Genomic DNA, 12639 nt, shown 5'->3' on the forward strand with positions numbered 1-12639 from the left:
TATTTTTTGGATGGAGACAGTGGAGGCAGAGGCGGGGGTTGGTGCTAGGAACAAAGAACATCTCTGGTGGCATTCCAGCATTGAATAAGGGCTGATGAAATGACAGAGAGAGGAATTCTGTTTTGTAAGGAAGAAATGGAGCCTGTCAGCAGTGGGTGGGGTTTCTGGATCACTGCATACAGCCCTTATTTCAGAGCTAAGGAAACAGAAGTCCACCCCTTCTCAAATGAGAGCCAATACTGATTACCTCTTCCTTTCTCCACTCTAGCTTCTTTGTCTCCCACGGAGGCATCCCTGGCAACAGCTGCGGTAGAAGGTAACATTTGTTGTATGGGATCACTATGGGCTCATTACCTCACTGTACTCACAGGGCCATCTCTGATCCAGAAGAGGTGCAAAAGGTGTAAGAGATAGGGGTGCTCAGCAACAAAGAGGGAGCCTCTGAACAAGGCCTCAGGCCTCAATGGGACCATGTCCCTGAGACTGGGGAGGGATTGACCTGCACAGGCACTTCCAAGGAGTTCCAAGGTGGAGCTTGGCGTCTTGTCTCCAGGAAGGCCCTGTTGCTCATGCTCAGGGCCTACCCCTGTGGTCCTCACCACTGCACGTTGGTGCCTGGCCAGGCTGGGGTGCTGGGTCTCCGGCTGCAGGGCCTGGAGAGGCAAGTGCAAACCTGTTGGGGTAGCATCCTTGCGTGCTTGTGCATTTTCCTGAGCCCATATCAGACCAACTTGGTTCCTTCTCAGTATAAAGTAACCATGGTCCTTCAGCTTATGGGCGTCAGAGGTCCCATGCACCCCCCTGGGGGCACCTCCAATGAAACAGCTGGGAGGTAGTCAATACAGCTCGAGTTTCTGGCAACCTGGGCTTTGGGAAGGAAAGTCACTGCCATATTATCACATGGGAAATGTTGACCCTAGGACAAAAGAAGGAGAGCCTTCACATGAAGGCCCCTGACTAGGAGTCAGCATGGATCAGCTGGGAATCTTAGTGGTACACATGTCCGGCATTTCTGTTCCTCAGGCATTATGCTTTCCTGTCCCTAAAGGCCATGGGGTGAAGTCTGACTTTACCTCTTTCTCTTCCCTATGATTAAGGACACAGATGTCACCAGAGCTGAGGAGGACACTGGCTTTGTTCAATTTAGCCATGTCTTCCCAAGATTCTTACTTGTAGCAGGTGTAAGAGGAGAACCTGCTCCTCTCTAGAGTGGTTTCCTCTGACTATGTATTAGGAGTAACAGCTGGGCCTGACAAGTTCTTTGGTGCAACCGGTCCACCCAGGGGTGCAGGTGAGGAACTCAGGGGCTTAAATATCTGACTACGACACAAGACTGCATATAGGACTTACATAGACCTACTCTTGTCAGGACCGCCAGTGTGGGGTAGATGTGGGAGTCAACTTTCTCTAGATCCAAAAAGACCTCAGGTAGAAGTCCAATAGGGAATTCAGAAACAAAATGAATGCTTTAGTGAGAGTGGGTTAAGAGGAGCAATCAGGTCATCTCTTCTTCAGGTCCCAGCACCAGGTAGGATCTTGCTGGGGTCTTGGACGAACACCACAGCTCCTTGAAACAATGTGAAAATCATAGGTTTAAAGCCATAATCTTACTTAATGGGTAAACATCAGAAGCATTTTCACTAGAGTAGAAAACAAGGCAAGATGGCCTTTGGGACCCCTGTCATTTAACACTGTGTAAGAGATACTAGCCAATGCAATTAGACAAGAGAAATCAGTTAGAAGCATAAGGGTTAGAAAAGTTATTTTTACATCTGTCCCCTGGAGCCCTGCACAGATCACGTGTGGGATGGTCAGAATCAAGGTCAGTAGGTTAATGAAGAGAGATTTCTTCCAAAATAGTCTTTTAGAATGAATGAAAGAGCTTGAGGCTAGACAGGTTTGTTCCCTTTTCTAAAGTCACATAGCAAGATGAAATCCAGGTCAGAAATAATGTTTCCTTAGCAGGTTCTATTTTACTTCCAGTTATTGATTCTCCTCAGAAGGGACCTAATTTTACATTTTATGTTTTTCCCCCCTCCTTCTATAATCTATCTATGCAGATAGCACTACAGAGGATACTGGGACTACTGGTGCAATAGGTAATGATTAATTTTATTTGGCTCCTTTTTGGTGGGTAATGATGCCAAATATATACATGGGTGTCACTCTTACTCAGGAAGAATTCTAGGAACTAGGGTGAGAAAGAGTGTTTTATGCATATAACACAAAGGAAGGTCCCTTGTGACCCAGGGCCCGGCTTGAGTTGGAGCTTCCTTCATTGTCCATCCGTAGTTGGTGGGGAGGAATCAGTTGAAATATGGGATCTCTAGGAGCCTGGGTGCCTTGGGTCAGAGACCAGTGGAATCAGTCTCTAGACTGCAGAGTTACCTGTTTCATCCCACAAATATGCACTGGTCCCAGCCATTCTAGCCCCAAAGACTTGACTATGGAGCCAGAAGGAGCATGTGAAAAATGTTTTCTAAGCGAACCTCAGAGCCCAAGATATGTATGAGAACTCACAAGACATCCTGGTGTCATCAGACAAGAATTCTCTTCAGCATGGGACAGTCATGGGTCGAGCTGTGTCCCTGTTTTGCTCAGACAAAAAACTTGTGGATAGTCTTTAAGCCCTCTCAAGGCTATAAACTAAGGTACATTTACTTCCCCTTGAAGTGCAGACCTTATGATTTGGGTCACATAGTTCAATGTTAAATATATAGATGCCAAGAGGCAAAACTGTGCCATGGGTAAGAGCAACTGGCCTGAGTATAAGTCCTGCCCCTTATTGCCTACCCGCCAGCTGGTCTGGGTCACCTTCCAGAGCCTCCGTTTTTCCATGGGTTGTTTTGAGGACTAACCAGGATGATACATGGAAAGCTCTTGAATAGCATCTGAGCAACTGCGTGGTTTGGTCAGGGCTCAGCACAGGTTGTCCTGGACGATGTGTGCTGCTCAGGAAACAGATCCTACCTGTGGCACTGCCCCCACAACGCACATGACTGTGGCCATGGGGAAGACATGGGCCATCTGCTCAGGGGGGCCTCCAAGAGATAATGCATATTACATAGCTCAAGGCAGAATCATGATAGCAGTGACCTCTCTTCCTCTCCAAACTGATTTGTCCATCGGGAAAGTGGAAACAATGGAGTGCTTTGACCACCTTATTTTACCGCTAAGTCAACTTCAGTTTACTACTCTCTAAGAGGAGGGAATCCTACCATTATGGGTTGCCATGAGGACCAAATGAGACAATGTGGGTGATGTGCTTAAAGACAGTGAGTGTTGGAAATTGTAGAATTATCGTCATCATTGTAATTCTTACTGCAACGGTGGCTGACATCCGTTGTGTGCCGACAACATGCCAGCCAGTCTGATATACGATTGATCTACGTCTCTCGTTTAATTCTCCCGATTAAATGAGAATTTAATTGAGGGTCAGTAAGTCTCAGTAAGTGACCACCTCTGTCATTTTATGAGAAAGGAAAGACGTTTTCACCTCCCCACTGTCTTTGTCAACACAAAGCCACTTGACTGTTTTTTGGACCAAACAGTTGCCAATCTATGCTTTTAGTGATTTCAGCCAGTCAAGAACCGAGAAGCCAAAGCCCGCCTTCTCAGCTCCTCATGCCCATTCATACGAATCGGCCAGGCTACGTTCCCTCAAAGAAATAAGAAAAGGAACGGGTCCCACATTTGTACGAAATTAGGTACAAGCCTAATTTGCTTTTCTCCAGAGATGAAACGTTCATTTCTATTTTAATGAAATACAGAAATATCTGCAGCAGGAAGTATGCAGAAACAAGAGCCCACATTATTAAAGAGTGTTACAGTGAATTTATTCTTCAGATGTAAAAAGCCATTTTTTTTAAGTCACCATGTTTCTTGGGACTAGCTTAGCATCTTGTTCTCCACGCACCAGAGACTCAAGAAGTCTTTATCAATTTGAATGAAGTTTCAAAGACAGATTACAGATCTGTTGACGTTGATCCACATGCAGTGGCTATAACTCTACTTCGGAGTCAACCAGAAGAAAACCAATGGTTCATATGTGGATTTCTTGGTCAGGATCCCTGTAGATGAAACACACTCATGTCTGATTTTTCTCTTATTCCTTTGTAGTTTCCCAATCAGATCTTCTCACAACACCTGGTGAGTACTTTCAAAACAATGTCTGAATTTGGTTTAAAATGTAACTATTATCCTATACAGTTATTTATATCTTAAGCACAAACACTGCCTTTAGTGAATGGTATGAGGTCTACACAAAAGCATGATTTGTGTCCTTTGTAGAAATACAAAGACAATAGAAGCTTCTTTCAGTTATAGAATAAATGGACCAAGTAGTTATACTGTTATGTTCTTCTTCAATTTTATTTTGCCTTTGCCTCAAACTTTTATGTACATCAGAATCAATGAGGATATTTTTTGAATGCCAGTTCTTGGGATCTACCTTCCTTCCCTTCAGAGACCCTGATTTGGAGGGTCCGGTTTGAGGCTCAGGAATCTGAACTCTTACGTAACTGAAAATGAAGACGGTCCGTAGACCTCACTTTGAGCAACCATGCTGCATGGCCCAGTACTGAATTAAGTTTTTATGTTTGGAGTGTAATTCCAGAAGCATGACAGTGCTAAGAATTTCCAAAGACAGTGGCAGAGATACGTATATATGTATTTTAAGTGCTATCTGTTTTTACTTATTTTTTTCTTAATGTCTGTATTTTGCTCAATGTCAAGTACATTTAAGTTGGTAACATTTTCCCAAGTGGTTCATGGCTGCATCATAAGTCTGACTGATTGATATCAAGGCTTTTCAACAAGTGCATTGCTAACATTGAACGTTTACACCCCTTTCCAAATGGCCTCAATATCTTTGCTACCTCATTTGGCGAGAACCAGTCCTGCCATGGACCCTTCTATGCAGGAGAGACTACAGTGTGGGCTCTCTGTGTGGTGTTTCAGGAGAATGTGTTTCCCGATCTCAGGGACTTATGGTCTAATGGCAAGATAGACAGTAATCACACAGTTACAAGTACAGCTGTGGGAAATGCTGGAGCAAGAGGTACATGGCGAGAGAGATGTGATCAGGCTATGAGAAAGAGACCAGCTCCAAGATAGTCACAGGTGAACTCAGGTCTGGAGCTAGTGCAGGAATTCACCAGACAGAGCACGAAGGAAGAGTGGTTTTCTGTTCTTCACTGCGTTTGCTGTCAGGAATGTGAAGGAACAGGTACAGACTCAGATGGACGATAGCCACCCTGTTTCTGCCATTAGATACTCCCCTCCTCCATGCTTAGCCATCTAGCCAGGGTACTGCCCTGATGGGAGGTTATCTCTAGGTTCCATTTTCCAAACTGCCCTTGACACATTTTCCAAAGCTCTAACTAAAAAAAAAAAAAAAAGAGAGAGAGAGACTTCCAGTTAATAGAGTTTTTGAAGTGTTGCCTGCCATTGGTGGTAGAATATCATTTGTCTTTTGGAGCAAATGGGTTAAGAGCCACAGCTGGACTTGATTCTTGTTTGCCTTCTAAATTCTTGTCTAAATATGGATGGAGTTGGTGGAAGGCAAAGCCAGAGTTGCGTTCATGAGCAAATCCGTGGGAAGCTCATCCTTCGATCATATCTTGAACTGACATATTAAAAATGAGCAATGTAGCACAATCTCTGCTTTGTGTCATCCTATCCCCCCTGTACCAACCCCTTAAGTTGGCCATTTTCTTGGAGATAGTGAGACTTAATGAAGAGGGCTTATACACAGCTTCCATCCACAACATCCTCAACTCCACTGAGATAGATGCAGACTGTACGGCAGAGTAGATGGTACCTGAGAGGATGAACTAATCTGGGGGCTTGTGACAGATGTAAGATGAAAGCCTTCTTAAAGATGAAAACCACAATGATTGAAAGCACTCTTATCCTGGAGTGGTGCTACACAAAAACAATATGGAAATTTAGTGAAGGCTGCTGGGTGACTTCATATTGAAAACCTCATTTTGTTGAGTTTATGGAAAGTAGGTTGGTGTGGACCACTTTCCCTGCAAGAACCACAAGGAGTATGTTGGTAGCAGGCAGTGGCTGTGACAAAAGTCAGTGCAGGATGATAGCTGAAAGCCTTGACAATAGAGGTGGAGTCTGTATGTCCTTGGACTCATTTGTTCAATGTTTGTGACTCCGTGTCCTTGTCTATAAGTGGGGATACTGGGTTGGGGTAAAGATGAACTGAGATAGTACATATAAATAGTAAAACATGGTGTTGTTCTCAACTATGAAGATGTAATACTTCTTCAGTAAATGTGTTTAAGGTCCAGAGCACTTTCCAGAGTGCTATTGGAGTCACCACACAGTCCCCTTAGGCTTCCCTTCTAGAATAACTGGAGTGGCCTAGCCAGTAGATATGGGCTGGTTTGATGACACCGGTTTGTTTTTATACTCAAGCTCTTCTTCAGGCCCTCCTCACCCCCACTAGAACAATGATGTATGCCATGTTCAAATGTACACAATAATTACTCCAGAAGATTTGGGGCAATGGTTGAGTCTAGATGGAAAGGGACCAGCTCCCTTGGAAAGTGACTAGGTCTTTGGGGGGAATATCTTTTGAGATCTCTTTGAAGCTTTTCCTGGTTGGTTCATTCTGATGGCTCAACTGCCTTGGACATGGTACCCAGCAGTAGAGACCAGACTATTTCTGTTCCTGGAAAACGAAGAAGTGGGAGCTGTTCTTTCCAAGTGATTTACCATCATTCCCAAAATGGCAGCTGACATCATCTACAGCTCTGTGGTTGATTGCTGGAAGAAAGCAAGTGGGTCTCAGTACTTTTGTGGAGAAGTGTCTGTTCAGACTGTGCACAAATAGCCCAACCAGAGACAACCTTAGTGTTCTGTTTGGTGCTATGGCTGGATGTTGTCAGGACTCTGGATCTCAGAGCTTCTGAGTTGATGTTTATTGACTGCCATGTGACTAAGCAAGATACCTGGAACAAGAAAATAGGAATTGTGTGGTGTCATCTGTACTGTGTTTAAATGTCAGAGTTTTCAACAGAGGACTCTCTCAGGCATGTCTGTCATCATGTCCTTGAGTGTGGGAGCAGGGATGGCATGTCAGAAATGAGGTGGGGATGTTCTGGTGCAGACATTTCCTAGGTGTGTGGCCTCTGTTGAAAGAATGCTCTAGCTTCTTGTTTCCATTTTGGATTGCTTCTCCATCCTCAGGGGCGTGCAGCTACATGGCCTCACTGGCCCTGTTACTGGGTCATCACCAATATGAAGCAGGGCAGCTGGAGAAGTCCAGTGTGGAACCCACATTCAAAGTGTTGAGACAAATGGGGTGGTTCTCTGGCATCCAGTCCCCTCCCTGGCCTGCTGGTTTTGCTAGAGAGAGACAGATCTCTGAACCCCTGAGTTCTGCTCCCAGCAGGACTCACATTTACAAAGAATCTGGAGAAGTTTGTCAAATGCCTTAACTTTCCCTGTACCAGGAAGTTAAGAAAAAAGAGATCGTGAAAGAAAATTTATTAAAATTTATGTAAGAATTTAAGCATAACAGATCTCCTGTATGAAGTAGATTTTGGCACGTTAGCATTAGAAAAAGTGAAAGTGTTACCATCACATGTCCTTTTAGCAAAATGAGATGGTCCAAGTTCTTGCTGAGAAATACCACTGATGAAATCCTTTCCACTGAAGTGAGTGAGCGCACTATATTTTGTTTTTGTACTTAGAATTATATTACTGACTCTTTGATTCTTGAATTTGAGGAAGTTCCTCTACAGTATCATAATTTGAAGGCTCAGAGTCTGAGATTTCAATTGTACAAGCAATTTCACCATTACTGTTAGCATCTACAGGACTGCTATCTCTTTATGTTCCTCTTCTGACTCATCTAGTTATCGCGAAACATCTTCCTTTGTCAATTTTCTTCTCTTTATCATTGATAACAAGTAATGAAAGGTTCTGAATTCTTAATTTAATTCAATGAAAGCCAAAAGCATCCGACAAAGACAGTGTCTCCAGTCTTTAAAAAAATACCCTCTTGAAAGCTACGGTGATATTTGGGTCACTGAGAAATGGTGACCCATTCCATTTTTCTTCTAGATAAAGCCTACCGCTCCATTTTTTTCTTCTAGATAATGCCACCATTCTCTCTTTGTCTCTATTATAGAACTCTTTTTTTATGATAGTTAATAATTAATGAGTAATGATGAACCAATTTCTCAAATGATGAAATAGCAAAATGTCTCAAGATATAGGAAAAAGGGGATCACTGAGAGCCCGTAATGTATCTTGGAGTTCTAAAAGAATCCAGCGAACCCATATAGTGACTGTAAGAATCAGTTTTATTCTGTTTTCTTTTCTTTTATTAAAGTTTTTTTAATAAGTTTATTTTTGAGAGAGAGAGAGAAAGACAGAGCATGAGTGGGGAGGGGCAAAGAGAGAGGGAGACACAGAACCGAAGCAGAATCCAAGCTGTCAGCACAGAGCCTGACGTGGGGCTCAAACTCACGAACTGTGAGATCATGACCTGAGCCGAAGTCGGATGCTCAACCGACTGAGCCACCAGGCGCCCCTATCCTATTTTCTTCTAATGAATAAATATTCTTTTTGTCCTTTGGAAGACCTCTAAAAACATAGAAAGGTCATGCCCTATCAATCCTCACAAATAGAAGGCGATTTGCTCAAAAAAAGAAACTCAAAAACTAAAATTAAGTCTGATGGCCCCTGAAGGTGTCCTTAGGGTTAATCTGAAGTCGAAGGGCACGGAGAGCTTTAGAGTGGCCTCACCGATGATAAAGATCCAGGGTTCTCTAGATGTCGGTTTTCTTCAAGATAGACTAGAAATTTCACAGGGTATGGATCAGAAGGAAGAGGTCATCTGCTGCCAGAATAAATACTTTTTTAGGGGGCCTCTGAGTGGCTACTCTGAGTGCTGACTCCACTCCAATTTCAGACTGGAAGGAGGATTCAACTGGCATCCAGAATCCTGGAAACCCGTCTACGCTGCCTTTTCTTGTCTAGCCCTTCTTTCTGCGAACAGATTACGCTATAAACTGTAGCGTAAGTGGGCAGCGTAAAGAGGCATGCACTTCATGACATCTAAAATTATCAAACACTCCATATCCAGCCCACTTGTAATCTATTCTTGCAAAACCCCAAACACTGCAAGAACACTGTCGGCACAGAGACCCAAGAGTGAGCCACAGCGCCCCCTGGCATGGTTGTAAGGTAACGCTCAAGCCAATTTCTGTGACTGTACATCATTTATAAACAGCAGAACCTCTGTTTCAAGGTGAATTTTGTTTCTGTCTAGGTCTGTGGAACCCCTTGACTACAGACTATGGTAAGACATTTTTTCTTTACTTGTCTTCCTGGGGTTTTGCTCACTGGCTGAGCCAGCCAGTTCTGCTGCTGTTGCTGCTGCTGTTGGCTAGTTGAGGCTGAGTGCAGTCTTGGCCACAGGGCTAGCACCTGTCCTTTAGAACGCAGGGATGGAGAGGGAAGGACCAGTGGATGCTGAGACCCTAGGCGTGTCCCAGGTCCGCACTCAGCCAGTCTCACTGTCATTCTCCTTCCTTCTCTCTGCGTCTCGCTCATTTGTCGCGTGAGATTAGCTTCAGATTGGTGTCAGGAGAGATAGGTGAAGAAAAGCCAGTGCCTCTTCTTCGCGATAGTTATCTTGATGATAACTTACATCTCCGAAGCACTTTCTATGTACCTTGCACAAAATCAGTTTCATACACCAAATGAGTTAATGTATAAAAAAATCATTTAAAATACTGCTTGGCACGTAGTACGTGCTCAGCTAATGCACACAGTAAGTGCTATTATCATGAAATCTTTCCAACACTTTGAGGTAAGTAGTATTATTACCCCCAGGTTGCGGATGAGGAAACTGGGGCACAGATTGGTCACTTGTCAATAGTTATATGTCTAAGGCCACAGGGTGGGGAAGTGTCTGGGCAGAAATTTGAACCCAGAACAGGTGCCTTTGCCTCCGTTCACTATTCTTACTAAATCTATCCATCTTTCCTCAACCTCTGAGCATCTGTGCACACTTTGCACTGAATTTGATATGTCAGAGTCCTTGATGTGACCACTTAGGACAGTGGATCCTACCATGGGGTTCTTGGCTCTGTTGAGACCAATCTCTGTCCTTTCAGAAGCTGCCCTGAGGGTCCAAAAGTGGCCTGGGAGGGGCTGGAGGGCAGTTTTTTGGTGATTGACCACCAGTAAAGGGCAGCTGAGGGCAGGGAGACTGAGAGATCTTCTGCAGGGACATTCTGAAGGGGCAGCAGGAAAGACTGAGGAGGCCTGGAATGCACCTCTAGAATACTCTAGAAACAGCCCGATTGGCATTTCCTCTCTCTTTCTCTGATTCCTTCCTTTATAAAGACCACAGCAACCACCTGCCCCCTTATCTTCCATCCCATCCCACCCTCTCTGGTCCCCCCCCCCCCATAAATTTCTCATAACCACAAACCAACCATTGAAAAGCACACCTTAGACCGAGCTCCTGCTGTCACAGTGTTGGGCTGGATTCCTCAGACCCTGCTGCTTGTTTTCCTCCCACAGCGCAGGTGGTTCAGCAGGATCGTGTCAGGCAGGAGCAAGGTGCCCATGACGGTGGCACCCCGGCTCTGTCAGGAGGCTTGAAAGGTGACCTGAGGCCCACTCTTGGATGAATGCCATCCAAGACTTGACCCTGATCAAGTGGAGAATACAGTGAGGTGCTTTGAGCAGGAAAATGAGTTGAACATATTCACAATTTATGAAAACAAGACTTGGGACATTCCAGGGGGAAACAGATCAATCCCATCAGCAGAGGAGGGGGCATAGAGTAAGCTCTCCATAAATGCTTATGGAATCCATCAATGGGATGGATTCAAGAGAGAGGGGCAGAGGGCAGGAAAGTCCGCTGACAGGGCCCTGGAGTAGGCCAGGCTCAGGAGAAGGAAGATCTAGCAAAATGGCAGTGAGAATAAAAGGAAAGACAACCCTGTTGATACATTGGATACAAGAGGTACAGAAGAGGGGGAATCCAATATAGCAACCAGATTTCCAACACCGCTCATGTGGAGCTTGGTGACTCCATGATTGAAGTAGACAAAAGAGACTGTGTTGGGTACCAGACAGCAGGGCCCGGCTATCCAGAAGGTCACTGGGAATATTGGTCTAGAGCTTGGCTGGGCTTGTAGGGGTTGATCAGCACTGGAGAGGTGGCTTTGGGGGTCCCTCCTCCTGGAAAGCTCTCAGAGCACATGAGCTCTTTCAGGGGGAAGATAGCATGAGAAGAGGGCTAAGACAGCGTGTGGCAGGGCAGCAATATGTAAGGTGCTGGGAGAGGAGAAACAGGGGTGAAGGAGATGGGGAAGTGGTCAGAAGGAGGAGGGGAACAGGGGGTACTGGTGAGTGAAAGCCAAGGGGGCAGAGAGAGGACGAGAGCTTTCCACTCTTTCAATGCAGGTTTGCCTCTGAGGCTGGTGAGCGGAGGTGACCGGTGTCAGGGCCGCGTGGAGGTCCTGTACCAAGGCTACTGGGGCACCGTGTGTGACGATGACTGGGACACCCAGGATGCAGATGTTGTCTGTCGGCAGCTCGGCTGTGGCCTTGCGGTGTTGGCCCCGGGCGGGGCCTACTTTGGTCAGGGCTCGGGGAACATTCTCTTGGGCTCCGTATACTGCTCAGGATGGGAGCCCTACCTGTCGAGCTGCTCCCACAGCGGGTGGTACAACCATGAATGTGGCCACAGGGAAGACGCTGGAGTTGTGTGCTCAGGTAGAGCTGACCTCGCCTCGTGTGGTCGCCTGTGCCCCTTGGATGGCAGAGGCTCCTGCTGACCTCTACGTCACGGTGCATGCCCACAGCACTTTGCAGTTTACCTGCTTTACTCTAAGCCATGTCTTATTTGATGTTAGAGGGCACGTTCCTTTTCACTCAGAAAGGGTGAGATCCCAGGCTCAGAGAAGGCAAGTGACTTGCCTGGAGTCCTAAAGCTGGGAAGCGGTGCAGGTGGGTTTCAATCACAGGCTCCCCCAGAGTTTGTCAGTGGAACACCCAGTGGTATCGTTCTGATGATCCCTGGCCTGGGATGACCAAATGCCTTCCTATGTGGCCCTATCTCCTCCTTTTAAAGTCAGGAGAGAAGGACTAGGGACTTCTGGTCCTTAAAACTTAAATCTATACCAAAATCAAACACTGAAGTAACCAGTGTATTCTCTTTACTGGGGATTAAATGACAAGCAAAAGATATTTACACTCACAGTGGAAGAGAGAACTTCTCCTTGGCTCAACCTAGCACACGCCAATGCCGAGTTTCTCCTTGTTCACACAATGCTGGTGGGTGTTCAAGCACCAAGTGGTCTTTTAATCCACAAAGAAACCCTGAGGATAACACTCAATGTGTCCCCCAAAGGGGGATTCCTAGATAAATTATCCATCTTTAGAGTGACCTCTGGCATTTGCTATGTGGACTGGTGTGTGCACATGCCCCCGTGCACGGGACGTGACCCAGATAATCCATCACTTGAGAATGGCTTCCCCCAGAAAGTGCGGGCCTCCGAGCAGTCACTTTGGAGTGGTTTATTTCAGCATTTGGGGATGCATCTTTGAAAAAACTGCCTTTATTCTTAGTTGGGGCCACCTCTTCAGGAA

The 12639-nt window shown here is 45.5% G+C and overlaps 1 protein-coding gene across 1 annotated transcript in view; it reads left to right on the top strand.

Annotated features, from left to right (window-relative positions):
- DMBT1 (deleted in malignant brain tumors 1) overlaps positions 1–12639 on the top strand; it is an 81182-nt gene that overhangs the window by 19332 nt on the left and 49211 nt on the right. Inside the window, 3 exon segments of the mRNA XM_047072452.1 lie at positions 269–316; positions 2897–3022; positions 11452–11763. Of these exon segments, the coding sequence (XP_046928408.1) occupies positions 269–316; positions 2897–3022; positions 11452–11763 (486 nt within the window).

This window comes from Lynx rufus, unplaced genomic scaffold, assembly GCF_022079265.1.
Source record: "Lynx rufus isolate CCGP_SWC_20201006 ecotype Redwood Valley unplaced genomic scaffold, mLynRuf1.p SCAF_11, whole genome shotgun sequence".
Lineage (NCBI taxonomy): Eukaryota > Metazoa > Chordata > Mammalia > Carnivora > Felidae > Lynx > Lynx rufus.